Source organism: Protopterus annectens, chromosome 10.part0, assembly GCF_019279795.1.
Source record: "Protopterus annectens isolate FY-2018-M chromosome 10.part0, PAN1.0, whole genome shotgun sequence".
NCBI lineage: Eukaryota > Metazoa > Chordata > Ceratodontiformes > Protopteridae > Protopterus > Protopterus annectens.
This window is the reverse complement of record NC_056744.1, coordinates 1,395,949,995-1,395,972,582: the sequence shown is the minus strand read 5'-3', so window position 1 is coordinate 1,395,972,582 and position 22,588 is coordinate 1,395,949,995. Positions and strand designations below refer to the sequence as shown.

The window sequence follows — 22,588 nt, the reverse complement described above, 5'->3', positions numbered from 1 at the left end:
CTTTCCTTTGAATCAACCATCCATCCATCCACAAACCTTTTTCCCAGTTTTGCACATGGGGTTGGGGTGTCACATCAACAGTAACTGTGCTCTAGAGCCAATGTTGACACTGCTAGATGGCTAGCACTGCCACAGTTGTTCTTTCATACCATACACCTGCACACACATTCAGCTATGGCCAATATAGAGCAAGACCTGGGAATGCATGCCTTTAGAAACTGGAGCACACTGAGAAAACCCACATGAACACAGAGAGGATATGCAGACTGTATACAGAAGGCACACCAGCCAAGAATCAAACAAGAGAAATCCTCTATATCATTATTATTAATGTAAAGTATTTGTATCCCGTCCACAAATCCACAGTGATCCATATTTACAAATTTTGATAACACCTTTGCCATTCTTTTAGCTAGTATAAATGTCAACCCTTTATAATCATGGTATACAACTGAAATTGGTATATATGAAGCCAGATCTGAATGGCCCTTATTCCCTTTGGGTGATACAGCCACCATAGCTTTCTTCCAAGATGCTGGTACTGCTCTCCTCCTTTTAAAATACTGTTAAAATGTCTTCCAGATGTTTATCACTTTCCTCCTTTCTAAATTCCAGATTCCTTTTTGAATACCATCTGTTCTTGGAGACCTCCCTGTTGATGCATAAACAAGGAGGCACAAGATCTTACCCCTTGTGCATGTTGGCACAGGAGGTTTGGCAAATGGCCATTCAACTGAAACAGGATCCTCGCAGCAGCTTACATTCCCCCAGTAGAGAATGTGTTGGCAGATTTTTTTAAGCAGAGACCTCATGGACCCTGAACAGACAAGTCTTCAAAGAAATCATACACCACTGGGGACGCTGCAGATAGACCTTTTTGAATCTCTAGAGCATCACCAGCTCTCTTTGTTCTTCACCAGAACCCCATCTGCTCAGGCCTGGAAGATGGATGCCTTCTTTTATTGGACAGGGAGATTCCTTTACATCTACCCTCCACTGCCATTTATTCCAAGGATTTTCTAAAAATACAAGAGGACATTCAGAAACTGTTGCCCCTGTCTCTTTTTTTGTCAAAGGCATCAGTGCTTTCTCACTCTGTTCCACCTATCAAATGGATACCACTGGAAAATTCCAGTACAACAAGACATCAACACAAGTGTCAGCTTCTACACCCCAACTTAGCCCCTCTCAGTCTCACTTTGTGGATGATTGGATTCTGATCCCTAAAAGACACTTATTTTCAGAGGTGGTGGTGCAGGTTATACAGGAGGACAGGAAACCCAATACCAGAGAATCATACACATCCAAGTGGAAAAAATTCACCGTTTAGTACTACAAGCACAGACTGGAACCACTCTTATCTGAAGTCCCCGTAATACTTCAGTATTTCTGTAAGCTTCTCCTTTCTGGATAGGCCTGCTCATCTATTAAAGCACACTCGCTGCCATCAATGCCTGGTTATCTCTACACCCTCCTCCTTCATACTCTTCCTGAAAGGAGTCCTACACATTAAGTCTCCAAGGAAACTGATTACCCCACCATGGGATCTTAATTTTGTTCTGGAAGAACTCATTCTACCCCCACCTTTTGAGCTAGCCACATCAGCTTTCTTTCTGCACATGGAAAACTGTCTTCCTACTGGTGCTTACCTCTGCTTACAGGGTGTTTTATCTCTAGGCACTTATGGCTACTCTGCTGTTCCTTATTTTCCACAAAGAGAGGATAATGCTCAGGATGAATCCTTCTTTCATGCCTAAGGTTGTGAATGAGCTATCCCTCAATCAAGCCATTCACTTATCTGCTTTCTTCCCCAGTCCTCAAAATAGGTGGGAAATAACCTTATATTCTTTAGACATTCACAGGCAGCTGAGGTTCTGTTTGGACAAAACTAAGATAATCAGAAAAAATTACCATCTGTTTGTTTGTTTCATGGAGTCCAGGCTGGGCCATCAGTCTCAAAACAGTCCATTTCATCCTAGATATACTAGGCTATCTCTCTTTGCTATTTGCAACATTGCAAGTCCCTGCCCTAAAGCACATTCCACTTGGGTTCTTGCCTCTTCTTGTGTTTTCCACTAAGGGGTTGATGCCAGGTCCATCTTGGAAGTGGCTACTTGGTCCTCTGTGTGCACCTTCACCAAGCACTACAAGATTGCTCTCTGGTCTCCTGGACAGTTCCTCTTCTTCACTCTAGCAAGCCACCCGCCTGTCCTCCTCTCTTCAGCTCTGGGAGTCACCCATCTGTGATGAATACCTCAACAGTGATTTCAGTTAGGACCTAGTACAATTGTGTAAGAACTTAACATAGCTGTAGATGTCCTCCTGGTCACTGTTGCAGTATTCCTGCACTACCTCCTTTCCCCCTGTTCTCTTGCTTTTGGATCACATGTACGCGTACTTGTTTTCTTGGGTGAGTTTTCCTCTTGTTCTAGCAATGCCCCAACTAGCTGACCAGTTTCCTGTCTCAGTTGTCTTCAGGCTGTTTGACTGGAGATGGTCTGAGGATCTTATGTGTACGTCCATCTTTTATAATGTGATACATACGAGCTGAGGTCATACGTTAGATGTATTCCTTCTGGAAGGTAAAGCTTTGGTATTCTGGCCAGATGTCAGGGAGGAAATCCCATCTGTGATGTATACTGCAACAGTGATCAGTAGGATATCTGCTGTCATGGTAAGATGTTCATCATGTTTCACTGTTGCAGTCATTACTCTTGGGTTATCCTGCTGGTAGGCTACCTGCAGTCGGCCTGAATTCCAAAGTCTTGGTCCGGCGTCGGTTGCTGTCGCCTCTTCCTGACAGTGCGCCAGGGGTGTAAAAGATGCAGCCGATGCCATTTTCTTCAGTCTTTCTTGCCGCGTGGTGCCCGAAGCAGAAGCAGTTCGCAGGTGCCGGTCGGCCGACTTCGAATTTCAGATCCGAAGTCTTCATTTAAAGCTAAGTACCCCGTTGGGGAAACTTTTTTCTTGCTCCAGACCGATGTCAGAAAAAGTTAATAATTGTATTTCTTGTGGGAAGCAAATACCTCATAAGGGCTTCCATTCTTATTGTATTCCTTGCCTAGGCCCTGATCACGATGTTGCTAATTGTAGGTTTTGTGCTAGATTTAACCAAAGCACTATTAAGCATCAGTACGATTTTGCATTTCATTACTTTGGCTGAAGATTTAATTAGACAATGTCGTCGGATAGCCATCCGACTACCGCAATTCACAAGAAACGTAAGGAAAAGGACAGGCATCCGAGGTCCAAAACTGACGACGAGGCTTCTTCTAAGCCAGTCACCGGTTCGTCGGTTCTCAGTGAGGTGCTTTCGCAGCCCCTGATGCCCGCTACCTCAGAGCCGCAGGCCGCTTCCGACTCCCACGTGGAGCAGACTAGGCAGCTGGAAACTCAAGGTATTGGACACTTGGAAAATATTCCCTCAGATGGGTCTGGAGCCGCTGAGCAGGCATCGACTTCTGAGGGTGTTTTCAGGCCTACACAGTTATATGTAAAACCGACTACAGCTTCAAAGGCAAAGACTAAAGCACCACTAAAGACAAAGAAACAAGTGCAGCAAGCCCATGGACAGGCCTCCATGCCTAAAAAACAGATGCTCAAAATGGCCGAAGACCTAATTGCTTTGATCAGGGGTTCCCATCCCCCTCCAGATAAGAGGCCTAGGCAAGAAACAGCATATGAATCTTCAGACCAGGTTTCCATTTCCTCTGACTCCTCTTCTGAACAGGAATACTCTCTTCCTCCCTATGAGGATTCTGATGCTGAAGAATCTATCCCTTCAGCCTCTCCTCCTGAGGATTATTAATTTAGGGAAACCCTGCATACCATGAGGGAGCACTTCCACTGGGAGAGCCAAGACTACTCAGAATCTAAGAAAAGGCTCAGAGACTTTCTTTTACTACCTCAGCACAGGCCTCTTGCTATTCCCCCCTGTTTTAGACATTGTAGATTATGTATTTTCAGAATCCGGCCTGTCTCCTGACTCTTTACCCCCTGCACCCGTTAAGCCAGACAGATATACAGGGTTCCAGATTCACATAAATTTCTTTATAAAAACCCTGCTGCTGACCCAGAAACTATTTCTCAGGGTCCCAAATGGGTCAAGGCTTCCACTGCAAAAAACCCTATCCCCTCTGATAGGGATTCAAGGGCACTGGACAGATGGGGGAAAAAGATTTACACTGCTGCTAACTTGGCTCTGAGGGCTTTAAATTGTCAATTTCATATGCTTAAATATCAGCAATACTTAATGTCACTGCTTAAACAGAAAATGTTAACAAATTCTGAATGTGCAGAAAACAAGGAAATGCAGGATTTAATGCATGCAACTGAAGAAGTGGGAAAGCATACTTTGTAATGTGGTTTTATTTCTCTGGAGGCCTCTTGCAGGGCCACGGTTATGGGTTCTGTCATTAGGAGGCATGCTTGGTTAAAGGGACAGAATCTGCCTGATCATGTTAAAGCAAAATTATTAGATGCTCCATTACAGCATGATACTTTGTTTGGTGTTAAAGCAGAAGAGGTGTTGAAGAAAATTGAGGACAAAACGAAATCTATGCAGACAGTTAAGGATTTCTTACAGGTGCAGCTACCCAGATTTAGCAGGAACTGGCCAACAAAGAATTGGTCCTTTCCAGTGTCAGATGGACCACAAAGAGGCAGATACAGATGCCCCAGAGGCAGATCCCAGCCCCAAGGTTCATAGATTAGTACTAAGCTAACTGCCCTTGCGAGCCATTTTAAGCCTAGCCAATTATCCCTTGTGAGGCTCAAACCCTGCACCTTGTGTTTGTAAGGCAAATACCTTAACCATTAGGCCACTCTCCCAACCAGGCTCATACAGGCCTAAACAATGGGCTGCTTCTACCTCCAAAAGCGGAGAAGACAAATCACAGCCATACAGGAAACAGTCCCAATGACTTTCCTCTGCCAGCACCAAGCACTTATCTTTTGGCAGCCCCCTTAGGGGGAAAACTAGCACTTTTTCCACAAAATTGGCACATGATCACTCAGGACAAATGGGTCTTGAATATACTGTCTCAGGGCTACAGGTTCCACTTTCACACCCTGTCAAGGGCAAAAGGTATGCCAGACCTGCCACACAGTCAATGGGCAGAGGCACAAAAGCAAGTTTCATCCCTCATGGACATGAGGGCCATTCAGTGAGTACCACAGCAAGAGCAGGGACAAGGATTTTACTCAAGACTTCTCTTGGTACCCAGAAAGGACAAAGCCTTGAGACCATTACTGGACCTGTCTATTCTAAACACATTCCTGGATGTTCCAAAATTCAAAATGTTAACTCTGCAACAGCTTCTGCCCATGCTTGGCAAGAAGGCTTGGCTTGTAACTTTGGACCTAAAAGAGGCATACCTGCATGTCCCAATCAGACAATCTTGCAGAAGATACCTCAGATTCATAACTGGCTCAGTGCACTACCAAATCTCTGCACTGCCCTTTGGCTTATCTACTGCGCCCAGGGTCTTCACAAAATGCCTGGCACCAGTAATTTCATTTTGCAGACAAAGAGGAATACAAATATATCCCTGCTTGGACAACTGCCTTATTCAAGCAGAGAACAAGGACATTCTACTAAAGCATCTGGCGTTTGTAAAAAGATTACTAATTTGCCTAGGGTACACAGTAAACAAAAAGAAATCAAAACTAGTACCCTCTCAAGAGATAATATTCCTGGGTGCAAGCTTAAATACAACTGCCCAGATGGCTTATCTCACGCTAGACAAACAAAGGCAACTGACTTCTTACTTCAAGATATTGGCAACAAAGACCCAGTTATCTGCAAGAAAAATTCTGCAGGCTTTGGGCTTCATGGCATCCTGCATTCTGCTAATTCCATATGCTAAACTGCATATGAGGAAATTACAGTGGTATCTAAAAAGTGTTTGGACTCAACATTGCCACAGCCTAGAAACTTTAATTACCCTCATTCCCTGCCTGCAACAGGAGTTTCGATGGTAGGCACAGGCCTGTCATCACAACAAGGGACAGCCATTCACTTTACCCACAGCCAGGCAGACGCTAACAACGGATGCATCAGATTATGCCTGGGAGGCCCACATGGCAGGAAAATGTATTCAGGGCACATGGCCCGCAAGCCAGATGCATCTTCATATTAATCAAAAAGAGATGCTAGCTGTTCAGAATGCCCTGACAGCTTTCAAGGATCTACTTCATCCAGGACAACTACTGATAAAGACGGACAATACTACAGTCATGTGGTACATAAACAAGCAGGGAGGCACACATTCCTACCCCCTCTGCAGACAAGCCATGACTTTGTGGAACACAGCATTGACTTATCAAGTTCACCTGTAAACACAGTTCCTGCCAGGAAAGATAAATACTCTGGCAGGTGAACTAAGCAGAAACCTCATGGATCCCCACGAGTGGAAACTGGATCCACAAGTCTTCAGCATGATAACAAGGAAATGGGGATGCCCAGACATAGGTCTATTTGCCTCCCATCACAACTGCCAACTACAGAGATTCTGCACAAGGACTTATCACAAGCAAGCATGGAAAGTGGATGCCTTATCCTTCAGCTGGAAAAACATAACAGTATATGCCTTTCTTCCACTGCCTCTCCTCCCCAGGGTACTCCTAAAGATCAGACAAGAGAAGCCAAAAATGATACTGATTGCCCCAGACTGGCCACGCCAGCACTAGTACCCAATCCTAAAGAACTTGTGTCAAGGTCCAGCATGGATATTGCCTCAAATTCCTCACTTACTGACCCAACAAAACAATCAGATCCTGCACAGCCAACTCAGGACCTTAAATCTGGCAGCATGGCGAATAATGTAGCCATTCAGAACACTCCTCTCTCCAGAGTTGTGATGGATGTTATTTTGGAGGCCAGGAGGCCCAGTGCCAGAAAATCTTATGCAGAAAAATGGAAGAGATTCTGTGCTTGGAACCAGGCACAAGGAATTGACACGTTTGTGCCAAATATTCCTCAGATTTTACAATACTTAACTGAGATGCTTGACAAAGGCCTGTCCTTTTCATCAATTAAGATCCATGCCTCTGCCATTTCAGCCCATTACAATACGGAACCACCTATCTTTTCTCATCCTTTAATAAGGCAGTACCTGAGAGGGGCCAAAAACATAAGACCTCACACTGCCTCCTTTTGAGCCAGCCTCAACAGCTGATATAAAAATTATTATCCTGGAAAACAGCTCTGCTTCTAGCAATAACCTCTGCAAGACTAGTCTCGGAGTTACAGGCACTCATGGCTGTAGAACCTTTTATCATTTTCCATCCAGACAGGGTTTCTCTGAGGACAAACCCAACATTTATGCCTAAGGTGGTGTCCAGTGTGGCCCTTAACCAAACCATTCACTTGCCTACCTTTTATCCAAGCCCACAGAACAAAGGTGAGAGACTTCTGCATTCTTTGGACATGCACAGACAGCTACGTTTCTACTGGGACAGAGCTAAAGCTTTCAGAAAGACCGAGCAACTTTTAGTGGCATATGCTGCAGGATCACAAGGAAAGGCTATCTCAAAACAGATTATTTCAAAATGGATAGGCCATTGCATTCGTTTCTGCTATTCACAACATGGCAAATCAGTGCCTAAGGGCATTAGGCCACATTCAACCAGAGCAGCAGCCACTTCAGCAGCCTTCCTCAGAGAAGTACCAACCAAAGACATCTTAGAGGCTGCAACTTGGAGTTCAGTGCACACTTATCCAAAGCACTACCACTTACCTCGCTACTCTAAATCCAGAGCAGGCTTTGCCACTGCAGTTCTGCAGGGCCTCATAGCCTCTCATAATCCTATTTAGCACCAGCCACCCATCCTCAGCTTTGGGATTCAACCCAAGTGTAATGACTGCAACAGTGAAACATGATGAACATAGTACAGTTGTGTACCTACCATAAATGTAGATGTTCGAGTGTATTCACTGCTGCAGTCCAGGTTACCCTCCCACCATCCCCCTTTCTTTTGCTGGGTCTTATCTGTACTTCTCTATTCTATACAACCTATGTGGTGTATTTGCTTGTAGATGAAGGAAATGATTACCTTAGTGCATGCATGTTTATTGGCATAAGTTTTAGCCTACCCTTTTGGGGGCACCTGACATCTGGGGCAAGAAAAATTGAAGAAAATGGCATCGGCTGCATCTTTTATACCCCGGCGCACTGACGTCAGGGAAGAGGCGACAGCAACCGACGCCGGACCAAGACTTTGGAATTCAGGCCGACTGCAGGTAGCCTGCCAGCAGGATAACTCAACAGTAATGATTGCAACAGTGAATACACTTGAACTTCTACATTTATGGTAGGTACACAACTGTACTTTCTTATACAACTGTATAGCATGTTTACGTTTGTGTATGTGAGCGTATGTATATGTGCATAAATAAATACATAAACACACATATATGGATATCTGTGTGTGTGTATGTATATGTGCATAAATAAATACATACACACACATATATGGGTATCTTTGTGTGTGTGTCTATATATATATATATATATATATATATATATATATATATATATATATATATCTATGTATACACACACACACAAACACACACAGATACCCATATATGTGTGTTTATGTATTTATTTATGCACATATATGTGTATATATATATATATATATATATATATATATATATATACACACACACACACACACACACACACACACACACACACACACACACACACATACACACGTATGTATAGATAGATATAGATGTATAGATACAGATATAGATGTATATTTGATTTTTTCGCCAGGTGCTTTGATTTACCCCTACATCAAAATTCATGATTATAGTATAATTGGTTATCCTCCAAACTGCCTGTTGGTGTGATTGTTTGTGAAAGTAAATCCTATACTGGATCCCTATAATAGATTTACATCCTGTTCAGGATAGTTTCTCTATCTATGTTTCTCTGTGTATGCCCATTTTGTGCCTTGACAGGCTCCAGTCCCTCTGCAACACTGAATAGGATAAAGCATCAGAAAATGAGTGAATAACTGTGTTTATAGTTTCTTTTGAGGAAAGTGCTTCAGTGAAATGCACACTTTAACTTCTTTTCTGGGTTCCTCTAGTTTGCTTACATTCCAGAAATTTGAAAATATTTATGGAATTCAGAAACAGATAATCAGATTTTTAAATCAGATCTGTAAATCCCTGTTGACTGTATCTGCTTACCTTACCTGTGTTTTTTGTTTGTGTGTTTGTTTTTACAGGATAATGAACTTTCTCCTTCATACATCTCAAGGATTTCCAGGGAGAGGGAACTTCTGTTGAGAGAACTAGAAAATTTTAAATCTATAAACAGAAGTCTGAGATTCAGACTTAGGGAACTGCAAAACAAAGAAGTAAGAAATACAAATGTCAAAAAGCTGTTTGTTATGTATGTGTTAGGAAAGCATTAACGTGTTCCTGGAAGCTTCAGTCATAATTTAGCAAATGACAGTATTTGAATTCTGGTGAGTGTAAGCTTTTGCTATTCTTCTGTGACACTCATTGTTTAGCTGCTTTGGATATCTGAAAGCAACAACTGTGAGAAAGCTATCAATATTCTACAGTGTAGTTAGGAGCCTCAGTCTTCTCCCTGACTGCTAATCTGTCTACCTGTTTGAATTAGATGCAGGAAAATACTGTGACACTTGTAACAAAAAAATTACTAAGCTTGAATTCATTGGACCCTTCTTCATCAGTGCAGAATTAGCCACGGATATTGTGCGAGCTTTCATGTATTCGCTACATTGACTGCTGTGATGTCGGTTTTGCACTGGTTGATTTTAAACACTGATGCTGGCTTGCATTGTTCAGGTTTTGCATCTTCCGGTCTGTCCACCTTAAAATTGGGACTAATAGTCATGGGCAGCAGTTTTCTGTGAATCTACCAAACCCTCCCAAGATAAAACTCCTGCCCTTACTCCCATAATACACCACACCTTCCTCACTGTCCAGGTCTCATTTGTCATTTATTGAGATAACATCTTCAGGAAAGCTTCCAAGCTCTCTCTTTCATAGGTTATGCTGTTTTTGGTGCCCCCCAAACACGCACACAATACAATTTAATCCTGGAGAGCAGAAGGCTAATTAATAGCTTTGCTTCCTGACATTTTCTAAGCCAGGAAACCCCTTGATTCCTGAAAGCTTTTCTAAAAAAAATTCCTCTTCTGAAAATACACTTAATTAGCTTTATATGTATATGTCTAATAAATAGTATGAGTTACAAAAAAATGTATGGGCTTTATACTAGAATTAAAGGCGTGTTTGTAACTGCTGATTTTGCCCAAAGTAGTAGTTTTATGGTGAAATAAATGGTTATATCCTTGTATGTATGCAGGATAGATCCAGTATATATGTGAGGTAATTGTTTACCTGTTCAAGTCCTTTCCATTGTTATACGACAAGGGGGGATAGCTTAGTCACTTTTGTGACATTGGTGAATCTGTACAAATTATGCATATACTAATTTCAAATTATTTCAAAACAATATTCTACAAAACCATTGTGTTGGATAGCAATATATAGCAAGTATCAGTGCCAACATTGTGTGCCTTAATGTTGTGTAAGTTAGCATCATTTCTTCAGCTGTAGATCACATAAGTTGTATGAAATTAATGCAGTTATGAAAATATAGGTAATAAGTGGTTTGCCAAGCGTATTTATATTGCAAAATGTCTTCACTTTACCCAGCATACTTTAATGTCATTTTCACAAACATCCACTACTTGAGTTCACCTCCCCCAACAGACACTATTACTTTCTATTTTTGCATTATTAGTATGAGCATGGAAATGCCTTATTTTTTCAAAATTTTTGTAAACATTCAACTCCAGCTCTGCACATTACAGGCTGACCATTTCACTAACATGCTAGCAAATCATGTCAGCTTGTCGATGCCGTCTTGCTGCCTTAGTGTTCTGCATGTCATTTAACCAGGACTTCAGAAATTAAACTTTGAAAACAGCAATGATTGTATTCATTTCAGGAATACAGGGAGTCTCCTGTAAAGACGAGTATACTTTTATAGGAAATGCAGGAAGTCTGCTTTCATGACAACTGTATTCTTGTTGGGAGCAATGAGTTAAAGAAACTCCAAGTCAAGTCCGATATCCCCATTGATTACCTCTTCTGCTATAGTAACAATTAACTTTTTTTGGTGTAGGGAATATAAACTGCAAATAAAAAAACTGGATATTCTAGAAAACGGAAAGGGGCAGGAATACTGCAAGACTGTGATTTTTTTTTTTTTTTTTTGGGAAACTGATGAAGATATTTCTTCATTATCCCCTACCTTTCTCCTGGCAAACCAATCAGAGACTCAAACTCTGAATGTATGTCTGAAAGAATTTTCTAATTGGAATCAAAAGAAAGTGATGTTCATCACTAGATCGCCATTGCAGTATTGCTGATTTATGGGATATATTCTGTCAAGGACACCATGTATCCAGCTACTCTACAAAAGGTTAAGTACTTCCTGTCATGCCAGTCCTGCCATAAGTCTGATTTATGAGCAATGCATGAGATTACATGCTAGTACTTTTAAGGGACATATGGGAGTGAACATTCTTGCTGCTAGTCCATGAAAGAAGAGTTTATCTGTGTTGAGGTCTGTCAGGTTTATGGCTTGTTCCATCTGCAGTCTTTGTGGGCAGCTGAGTAGCATGTCATGGCCCCTTCCTCTTTTCCTCATATTTTTTATAGAAAATTGTACTTTTCTTGTCATTTATGAATTGAAAATGCAACTGTGATCAGACAGATCTCTTCTTACTATGATAAGAATTCTAAGTGATGTTTTTGCTTTGACCCTGAACATAACTATAAAGAGTGTTCAATCTATCAGTCTTTTGTTCCTAAGAATATTTGCATTTGTTTGAGTTTAACGTTACATTGAAGGCAAACCTCTCTAAGCTTTGGTGTATGCTAGAATGGCCTCTGAGTTATCTGACTCAGATGCACCCCACCATCAGTCTAGGAAGAAAACCAAGAAGTTGAAAGAAGAGACAAGGCAATATGAAAAGTCTACTTCTTTTAGTTAGTCAGAGTTGCACGTGTCCACTGAGGTACTTGATCCACCCCATGGACCATCTGACTACTGCTATCTTTTCCTACCATCTGGACCTCCTGAGAGGTCATCGAGGAGTGGGCTGTCATGTCCATGCTGACAAGCTAGACATCCTATTCTGCAGTGAAGAAAGAGCCAAAGCTAATCCTCTGTGAGGAAACTGTCAGAACCCCTCCAGTTCCTGTCCAAAGAGACATTGTCGAGACCCTTATGGAGGTACTTCTGGGATCTGCTTCTCCTCATACTGTTTCTTTGGAGACCCTACTAAGAAAGGGAAGCAAAGGGCCAAGTATATTTCTCTGCCAACTATACCTGATCCTTCCCTTTGGGAGCTTTATCAAGAGATGTTTCATTTCTGTCAAGGGCTTGCTTCTCCCTCTTCGTCTACTCCTCATAAAAGAAAGAGGGAGTCCTCTTCTGAAAAAGAGCCGTCTTCAAAGTCAGAAGCTCTTTTCTAGTATTCTTTGAGTCTGAAGCAAGTGACATCCTTTCTTTCATTCCTCTCCTAATTGTCTTGCTTGTATTTATTTATTTACTTGCGTATCTATCTGTGTTTGAGTACCAGGATAGTCTGACCGAGCAGTGAAAGGCCCCTTTTCAGTGAGGCCTGGGGAGAAAAGTTTTATGGAACTGGCTAATACACTGAAGCAAAAGCAAAGGCACAGTGTTTGGGATGACAAATTACACTGTAAGAGTAAAAAAGAAAAAATATATAGGCAGTACAAGAAAATATAATACAACTGGAATACTTTAACTGGAAAGGTAAGCAAATATTTGAATACCAGAAAAGATATGACCTGATGCATATGGAAGTACCAAAACCTGTTCTTGAGACTTTGGAAGATGCTGTTTTGTCTCGTTCTTTGACACCTGAATCCTAGCCCCCTGCTCCTAAGATGACAAAATTTATGAAGTACCCAACGCTCATAAATACTTCTAAAAAAAAAAAAAAAATCATCTTCAGACCCGATAGTTCTTTCAGTGGAATTTGATAGAAACTTCAAATTGCCCCTTTATACCAGTGTCTTATCAAATGACAAGGTTAGCAGAGCCACTAACAAGTATGGACTGAAGGTCTACACTTTTTCAGTCTTGTCTTTTCCATGGCATTATTAACCAGACTTGCATGACCAGGTACGTGCTATTTTTGCTAACATGGCTAAATGAATCTGCTTACATTCATGATTCAGGCACTAAAGCTTTTTTACTGGACATGCTTAATTCAGCCTTCCACATAGCAAGCTATTCTATTAGACGTGGGTATGATGCCAGTGATGTTTCCATCAGAGCAACTACTTGCTAGTTCAGTGCTTAGAAGTCATGACTGTCTCGGTCTGCAATCCCTGTCTGATGATATTAAGCCACACAGCCTGCTCCAAAGTGACTCTTCAAAGCAGCAGCACTCCACAAATCCAAAGTAGTAAAAAATTCCTTTATTAACACGAACAGTTTAAAAGTTAAGCGCTTTCATCTAATTAAGACTTCATCAGAACTACCTTTCTTGCTCCATCATTCACATTAAATACCCTTACATCATCACATGACTTCCCTACAATGAATTATTAAAGTGCTAGTGCAGATACAAGTTCCTTCATCTTATACAGGTACCTAAAAATAAACTTCAATAAGTCTTTGCCTTCTTTACCCTGGTTACAACCTTGCTCAATCACTTTACCACATATTAATACCTTATATACATAAATAAATACATGACATTAAATTACAAATATTAAAAATTAAAAATTACTTGAAAATAACTTAAAAAACAATTAAAAATTATTTTCATGTGTAAAGTGATGGTATAAATTCATATTATCATGTATTTTAAAAAATACTATGCTAAATATCTAAAATAAACTCGTATGGAACCACTCGTAATGAATATCAGGAAAATCCACACAAGATTATTCACTCCCAGCTCGTAAAAGTTAGCAAAAGAAATCCACCGGATATACTTAAAAGCACCAAAAATCTGTTTAATACAAATGCTTAGAACAAACAAATTCGATCGTCAAGCGCTTTCACTAGACTATGCTAGCTTCATCAGAACAGTTAAAACAGCTGATTACTCTTCCTTTTAAATGAAAAATGGCGCCAAAGATAAAAACCATCCTTAAAGCAACATACTATCGTTAAATTCATACTTGTACATATATATTATAAATACATTATTTGATAATACAAATACCAATATTAATATGATGAATAAATATATTGTGTGTGTTATATAAATAAATAAATAAATGAATAAAGAAATAAATAAAGAAATGAATTTGTGTACTGTGGCTAAATATTTATTATATTTTATATGCCTCTATTAATTGTTTAACATCAATAGAGGCTTAATAGTAAAATAATCATTGATGCCTGGTGTTCTTGTGGCATCTGTTAACACTTGCCAATAAAGTTCTCTATAAGCTAATAAATCCAGGATATACAGAAGCATTCAATTTAATTTGCCACCTAACCTCCTTTTAAATTGAATGCTTCTGTATATCCTGGAATTAATGAACATGTATCAATTAAACCTATTTTAGATATTTAGCATAGTATTTTTTAAAATACATGATAATATGAATTTATACCATCACTTTACACATGAAAATAATTTTTAATTGTTTTTTAAGTTATTTTCAAGTAATTTTTAATTTTTAATATTTGTAATTTAATGTCATGCATTTATTTATGTATATAAGGTATTAATATGTGGTAAAGTGATTGAGCAAGGTTGTAACCAGGGTAAAGAAGGCAAAGACTTATTGAAGTTTATTTTTAGGTACCTGTATAAGATGAAGGAACTTGTATCTGCACTAGCACTTCAATAATTCATTGTAGGGAAGTCATGTGATGATGTAAGGGTATTTAATGTGAATGATGGAGCAAGAAAGGTAGTTCTGATGAAGTCTTAATTAGATGAAAGCGCTTAACTTTTAAACTGTTCGTGTTAATAAAGGAATTTTTTACTACTTTGGATTTGTGGAGTGCTGGTGCTTTGAAGAGTCACTTTGGAGCAGGCTGTGTGGCTTGGTATCGTTGTTATTTGTTGGCTGTTCCAGTGCATTTGGTGTGTCTGATGATATTAAAACAAAACTTCTGGATGCACCTTTAGATAAGGGTTGCTTGTCTGGATCCTGTTCTGCTGAGATATTTAAGACGAGGAAAAATAATGCAAGCATTAAATAGTCTTTATTTCCCATGCATATGTTTCAGAACTACCCCTCCTAATCTGGACCATTTTTCTTTAAGTCTCAAAAACCTTCTCGACAAAAAGGAAAGAAATGTTCAAAGAAAAAATGCCAATACAAATAGATGTATTAGTTGAAAGGATTTATAATGGGTCCTTTACAGACAGAAGTTCCATCTTCTGACCACCTTCTTCTCTCCTTTTCTTACTCTACCTTGGCTCAGCCCCCCCCCCCCCCCACACACACACACACAGTTTGGAGAACAATTATTTTGGATGCTTGGGTGTTGAACATAAGTAGAAACTACTCTAGAAATCTCCATCAGTGTCTTCAGGACTGCTCAAGTCTCCATCCAGATCAACACCACCTGTTCTCAACTGTTCATTTAGTTGTCTTTACTTGATCACTGCTGCAATATTGATTACCCTCCCACTGAAAGGTCTGGATCATATTAAAAATAGTGTTTCTAAAGGAAAGCTCCTATAAAGAAGAGTCAGGAGAAATGGTGTCATCTTTCTGAGATGCAAACCCAGTTGGGCAATGTATCTGTAAGGAATAGGCTAAAGAATGTACTTCAGATTTTGAGTCTGTCTACTAAGAAGAGGAAACTGTCTGTCTCTCTTAGGAGGGAAGACGTAGATGGGAAGAACTGAGGAGGCTTCAGTGACATGATTGTCTTAAAAAGCATCTCTAAAAAGTCATACCTCTCCTTTTGTTGGTCCCTAGGGACAGAGAAAGAAGTATGCTTCATTTTCTGATGCTGCTTCCTGGGAGCATCAGCGTGGATGTAATGGAGAGGATCAGACCTTGACATACCTCCATAAGGGTATCAGGAATTCTTGGACCAATATTTGTGGTATGAGCTGTGGTCCCATAAAAACATTAAGCCATGGTTTCCCCTTTCCAGATGAACCATCCAGCTGATTGGTTGAACAAGACATGCTTGGAGGCTTTGCCTTATCTGCCTTCAACTAGGTCATGACAGCTGGAGCAGAAGAAATCTCTAGGCAGTTTGAGAGCTCAAGTGCCACTGCAGACATGTCTTGGTTCAGCTGGATATGAGAAACTTCAGGCATTGACTTTCTCAGCTGCTTAGGGATATCCAAAGCCATTGTACCCTTTGATTTTCTAAATAGATATTCAGAGAAGATAAGTGGCTCCTTAAGATTGCAGGAATGAAAAACTGACAGAGCACTCCTTATAATTGTGACTGGATCCTAAAGAAAATAAGCATGTAGTGTGACTATATGGTTTCTGCCTCTGATAGTTACTTTTGCCCTCTTAGTTGACATGAACAAGTAATAGCTTAGTCAAAAATTAAAGGTAAGAGAAAGGTTCTCAAACAGTGATGTTTATCTGCCCACACACAGTGGAAGCTGGCAAAGGCTATATGGCTGACTGATGCAAACGCAAAGGCCCATTGTTTGGGCTGATGGCAAGAAAATTATGAGGAACTGGGTGTCCTTGCATCTCTTAGGTACCACTTCACAGCCACATGCTTGGGTCATATGACAGATGTACTGTGCAAGAGGAAGGTGCCCTAGCTTTGGAATGCTGGCTGGACATATAGTATCCTTGATGGGCTATGTCCCATATGTAGTAAACTCTGCAACTGTGATGTACTTTGATGTCTACTGTTAGTACTGTTGTGTAAGAACTTGTTATAGCTGTTTCATCATGAGATTATATAACCTGTTAGTCCTTCTCAAATAGGAAAAGGCTTTTTTACTCCAGACTTTTCCTAGTCACAAGGAAAGAAGGAGTATGGAGACCAGTTTTGGACTTATCCCTCTTAAACACGTTACTGAAAGTTCCAAAATTCAAGATGCTAACCCTCCAACCCCTTTTTCCACATCTTCTCCCCAACCTTATTTAATAACTCGGGATCTGAAAGATGCCCATCTGCATATCGCTGTTCCTGTAAAACACAGCCTAGTGTTAACATTTGTGCATTGGGGTATCACTTTCAATTTACTGCTTTGACCTTTATTTTTTTCTATGACATATTGAGTTTTCACAAAATGTTTAGCTCAAGTGATAGCATAGCTTTCTGCAGGCTCCAAGGTATCCATAGTTGTCCATAACCAGACAGTTTTTTTTTAATTCAGGACATTTATATTTAAAACAATTCTTCAATGCTTATACTTCACAACCAGTGTCTTTTTCCATTTAGAATCAACTTTTAACACCGAAGAAATACACCCTGGAACCCACCCAGTATCTACTAGATACCACCAGCATTGATTGTTTTCCTTCCTCTGGAAGAAGTCTGTTTTCAGACTTCCTGTTACTGAGTGATCTTCAAATGACCTCATCAACAGAGGTTTTGTCAACCTGGAGTTTATGGCATCCGCAATTCAAATGATCACATGAATAAGATATTTTGGTAACTCAAATCAGTTTATCACAACACTGCTGCCCTTTGTCTTTTCCAGTTCATCTGTTGCATTTTGCAAAGAAACAACTGTTCTGGTGGGCCAGTCTGATTTCATTAAAAAAAATCAAGGGGTTCTTTCTTTTCTTCTATGCCCCCATCAAAAACAAGTGTCAACAGATGCCTCAGATCTTTCATGGGGAATCTGTTTAAAAGGCATCAAAGTTCAGAGCCTGGTCCAAACAAGACAGGAGCAAAAAGATAAACATCAAAAATGAAAAGCTTAAATTTTCACTCTTCAGAGCCCTCATCTCATCATCAGTGGATTCCAGGACATCTTCAAATTGTTATGGACAATACCTCATTCATATGGTACATCAACAAACTGGGAAGAACAAAGTCATACCCCATTTGTAGACTTGCTATGATAATCTGAGTCCTTGTGATTCAGCAAAAGCTTTTCCTTCCAGGATGAATATGTTTTCTTATAGCATAATTTGATGGCAGACTACTTGCATATCAAAGCCAGCTGCTCACAAATGGATGCTTCCTTTAGATTGTCCAGCAGTGAAGAATCCCTCTTACAAACCTATTTGCTTCTACTTGGAACAAGCAATTCAGACTGGTTTGCAGTAGTGCACCATGCAAGGAGGTTTGGAAAATGAACACTTTTCTCCATGGAAAGGTAAATTCTTGTATGTCTTCTACTTTCTCCTCATCCCAAGGGTCCTACTGAAGATTTAGAAAGACAGTCCAAAAATGTTGTTGGTGATTTCCTTTTGGACCAAATGAGGTTAGTTCTCCCTTCTTTTTCATCTAATCAAGGGCAATCAGGGCAAGTTACTACACAAAATGGAGTTGTTCACGGAACAATGTCTTCCTCATTTTTCTGAACCTAAAGATTCTGAACCTCACAATTTAGAAGATAGGCTTTTAATTCCTTGTAAGTATCTTTATTCTGTGGATGTGCTGCAGGTAGCAAAGGAGGCAAGAAAACCTGAATCAATATTATTATATTACTTAATAGAATATATTTTCTATTTGGCTCCGCAGTAGTGGACAGGAACCATGTGAAGCTGGAGGTCTATTTTTTCCTCAAATATTTGTTGAGCTGCTCAACTCAAGTTTGGCTTGCACCTCTGTTAAGGTACATTTGTCAGTTATTTGAGCTTGTCTACCGATTGATACCACCTTCTTTCACATTAAGAGATCAAACAGTATCATAAAGGATTCTTACAAATCAGGCTTCTCTGGAAATCTATTCCTTCTCTTCTCCTTGAGACCTGAACTATGTTGTTGAAAAACTAATCCTATCACACTTGAAGTTAGCTGCTTCTGTATCTTGAAAATTCTGTATTTGGAAAACAGTTTTATTAGTTGCCTTGACGTATGCCAAAAAGGTTTCTGAGTTATAGGCTCTTGTATGCACTCCTTTTCTGATTTTTTTCTGAATAGCCTTTTATTAGATATGCCTTATTCAGAAATGCATTCCTTTACAGTTATTTTTCACAAGCATGCATTTTTCTAACTAAAAATAATATCATATTGAACTGTTGTATTACTTTAGGTACTATTCACATCTCAGTAGAATGGTTATGCCTGTCTGTCCCTTTTTGGTACTTCTTCCATGATAAAACACTTCAAGGGCAGATCAAAGCAAATTTTCCAGAGCAAAGTCCTCTTCTCAATTCTTTTTCAAAGGCCTTGACTCTAAATCTGTTCTGGAGGCAGTTATCTGGACTTCATTCACAATGCCAGAAAACATTACTGAATAGATTTTTTTGTCTAGAGCCCAAACAGTTTTTGCCAGAACCATTCTTTAAGGTCTGATGGACTTCATCTCTCAGACTTCCATCTTTTCTATTGTAAAATCTTTGGGAAGCTTGCTATAAGTCGTTAATACTACAAAAGTGATTTAATGATGAATGTAGTACAGTTGTGTAACAACAAAGCATAAAAGCATATGTTCAGATACATCACTAGTGAGGTATAAGCACCTATCCTCCTTACCCAATATTTTTTTCTTTTTTCTGTCTAACCTAGGTTAAGGTGGACCCCTGCTAGTTTTCCACCCTCTCTTCTTACTTGTTTCTCTCTCTGAGTCTGTCCTGTTTGAAGATTAGCCTCAGTCGTTTTCCTTGGAGAAGAGAGCTGTGAGGATTTTCAAGCTCAAACATCTCTTAAGTACCAGCACACAGTCTCGTGCATAGGTTTTAGGTTGGCTATTCAGAGCAAGAGGAAGATGTCTAAGCTTTTGTAGACTAGCTGGACATACGGTATCTTTGGCAGGATAGGTTCCATCTGTCAGAAATACTGCAGCAGCAATCTGTTTGAACATCTACTGTTATTGTATGTTCTTTCACAACTGTACTTTTTGTTCCCACCAGTGAAATATAGTGTGAATACATTACATCTACTCGGTAATAACCACAGACTACTGCTCTTCTCCCGCTTTGGTTGAGTGACATCATCGTCATTATCTGACAAGATGTCCAACCACCTCTTGCCAGAAAACAGAACAAATTATACTGGGATTACCCCCCCACCAAAAAAAAAAAAATGTGTAACTTGTACAGTATCCATAAGTTAGGCTTAGCTGAATTGCCCTTAGCATTTCGTACTGTACCTCCCCAAGTAAGCATTCTTGTTAACATAACAGGTATGGTTCAAAAGATTAAAACTTTTCAATCCTCACAGTGAGCATTAAATTACTAATATTTTGTTGATTTTATGGAGAGACAGCAAAAATTTAATTCATAGTGTCAATAAAAATCAGAATCCTGGTGTTTTTCATCAGTGCTGTCAAATAACAGCAACAAAAGAAAATCAACACAATAAAGTCCCATTTGGAACCATTGCAAGCAAAAGTGTTCACAGGTTACTACTTGACAATATTTGCAGTTGAACATGTCTCACCCCAGAATACAGTCCATTCAAACGGTGGCCAACTTCTGCAGCATTCAAGACCATCAGCTGCATTAGCTGTAAAGGTCTTGAGTCTTATAGCAGCAGCTCTCCACTAAGTTCCCTTTATGAGGGTTTAAAGTACCAAATAACTTTCACAAGAGACAGTTCAGCAGAAAGTAACAATGTCCTTTATTGCACAGAGAAACACATACATGGGTAGCTAGGAAATCAAGATTGTCTCTTCACAGAGTGCTTGATATTTTAGACTTTCTTTCATTAAAAACATTACTGTAACGATCATAAAAAAACTACTGACCAATTAAAAATGAGTACTGCAGCATTAGTTTTGCCAAGTAAGGTTTCCTAAAGGCACACATTCTGAATTATATGGTAGAATTTTATACTCAGAACAAACCATCTACTTTTCGAACTCTCAGCACTTTCCAGTATTAAACAGGAAGCAAGTTAACAGTTACATATTAAAGAACATTCAGAATCCTTCTTGATATGAAAGCATATTACATATAAAATGCATGCACTAACATTTTCCATTCTCCATACTACTCAGCATTCATATTCCCCCACCTGATGCTGTGAAGCATCACTCAGTCCATAATAATTTTTTTATGACTGGACATTGACTACAGGTTTTCAGATGTACGGGCACTCATTCACTTATTAAACATTCTTTACATGCTGTTTCTGACATGAATGATCTTAAAACAAAAATAGTGTTATTTGTAATGAAAACATGTCTATGCCTTGATGGAACAGAAACATTCTAAATGCTGTAAATAGACCTCAATAATACAATCTTTACTATGTTTTTCACATTTTCCCTGATCCTTTTTATAGAATGTCATATATTTTCCTAAAATCTTACAACACGTTATTTTCATCTTTTACTGCACTTTGATTTTTATTAATAGTAGTCAGTGGTAACGATTTCAGTTGTTTATATTTGTAAACTGACAGTGTGAAGTAATCTCGCCGTTTATTCTCACTGATGGGTTTGGAGCCGATCCTCGGCTCTGACACGGCCTATAGTAAAGCTCAAGGTTTACACCAGGTCCGGTCACATGAAGCAGTCAATGAAGATAGCCACTCACAGTAGTATACAAAGTAATACGACAGGATCCACAAGTAGGAAATCAGTAGAGTTCTTTATTGCACAAAAACACACCGATTTAGCGCTTTCTTTTCCCAAACAGGAAACTTCATCAGAGTCTATTACATCACATCCCTACTTGTTTAAATAGTTAGCCTCTGGTTTTCATTGGATGACATCCAAATGCTTTAAGTTTAAAATTCACATAAATTCCATATACTTATTCCTTATACACAATGTAATAATTGATAAAATTCCTATATAAAACTACTTTAAAAAATGCTGTACTGCTTAAACATGTCTATTATTTACACTTAAATATAAAAAAAAATGTATGCATAAATATATAAATATATTACATGTTAAGTTGTCAATCTCGCCTTCATTCTTGCTTGATGGGTTCGGAGCCGATCCCTCGGCTCCGACTCGGCACTTGCTAAAGCTCGAGAGTCACTTTTACCAGCTCGAGGCAGCCCCATATCCTATGATGCAAGGCGGTAAGTACCCAGATCTCGCGCTTAGGAGGTCTTCTTTTACCAGCTCCTGGTAAGTTGTTCACTTTTGTGATATTTAAGCCCCTTTTTAGTCAAAAACACCTTTATTGATAGTTTAAGTTTATATTTCTACCCTTTCTGACAGAAATTCCTGTCTCCTTTAATTTTTGTTAGTCAATCTTTTCCCTATCCCATCCCCCTGTTAGGGTGTGTGTGTTGGTTTTTATAGAATACCTTTTGGTATTTTGTTTAAGTTAATTTTGACTGGTGTGTGTGTGTGTGTGTTGTGTTTTCAGCACCATGTCAAAGGAGAGGGTCTCAGGTTTTAAGAAGTGTGACTCGTGCTGTCAGAAGATGTCTCTGACAGACGGTCACACTTCTTGCCTGTATTGTCTGGGCCCTCTTCACCTGCAGGACTCCTGTGCTATTTGTCACTC

The 22,588-nt window shown here is 39.6% G+C and overlaps 1 protein-coding gene across 2 annotated transcripts in view; it reads left to right on the top strand.

Moving 5' to 3' along the window:
• ODF2L (outer dense fiber of sperm tails 2 like) overlaps nt 1-22,588 on the top strand; it is a 2,421,058-nt gene that overhangs the window by 245,953 nt on the left and 2,152,517 nt on the right. The window contains exon 3 of one of the 2 annotated variants that reach the window (XM_044086027.1): nt 9,247-9,378. The exons of the other annotated variant lie outside the window; for it this stretch is intronic. Within the exon in view, the coding sequence (XP_043941962.1) occupies nt 9,247-9,378 (132 nt within the window). The remainder of the gene's footprint in view (nt 1-9,246; nt 9,379-22,588) is intronic. 2 annotated transcript variants of the gene reach the window in all.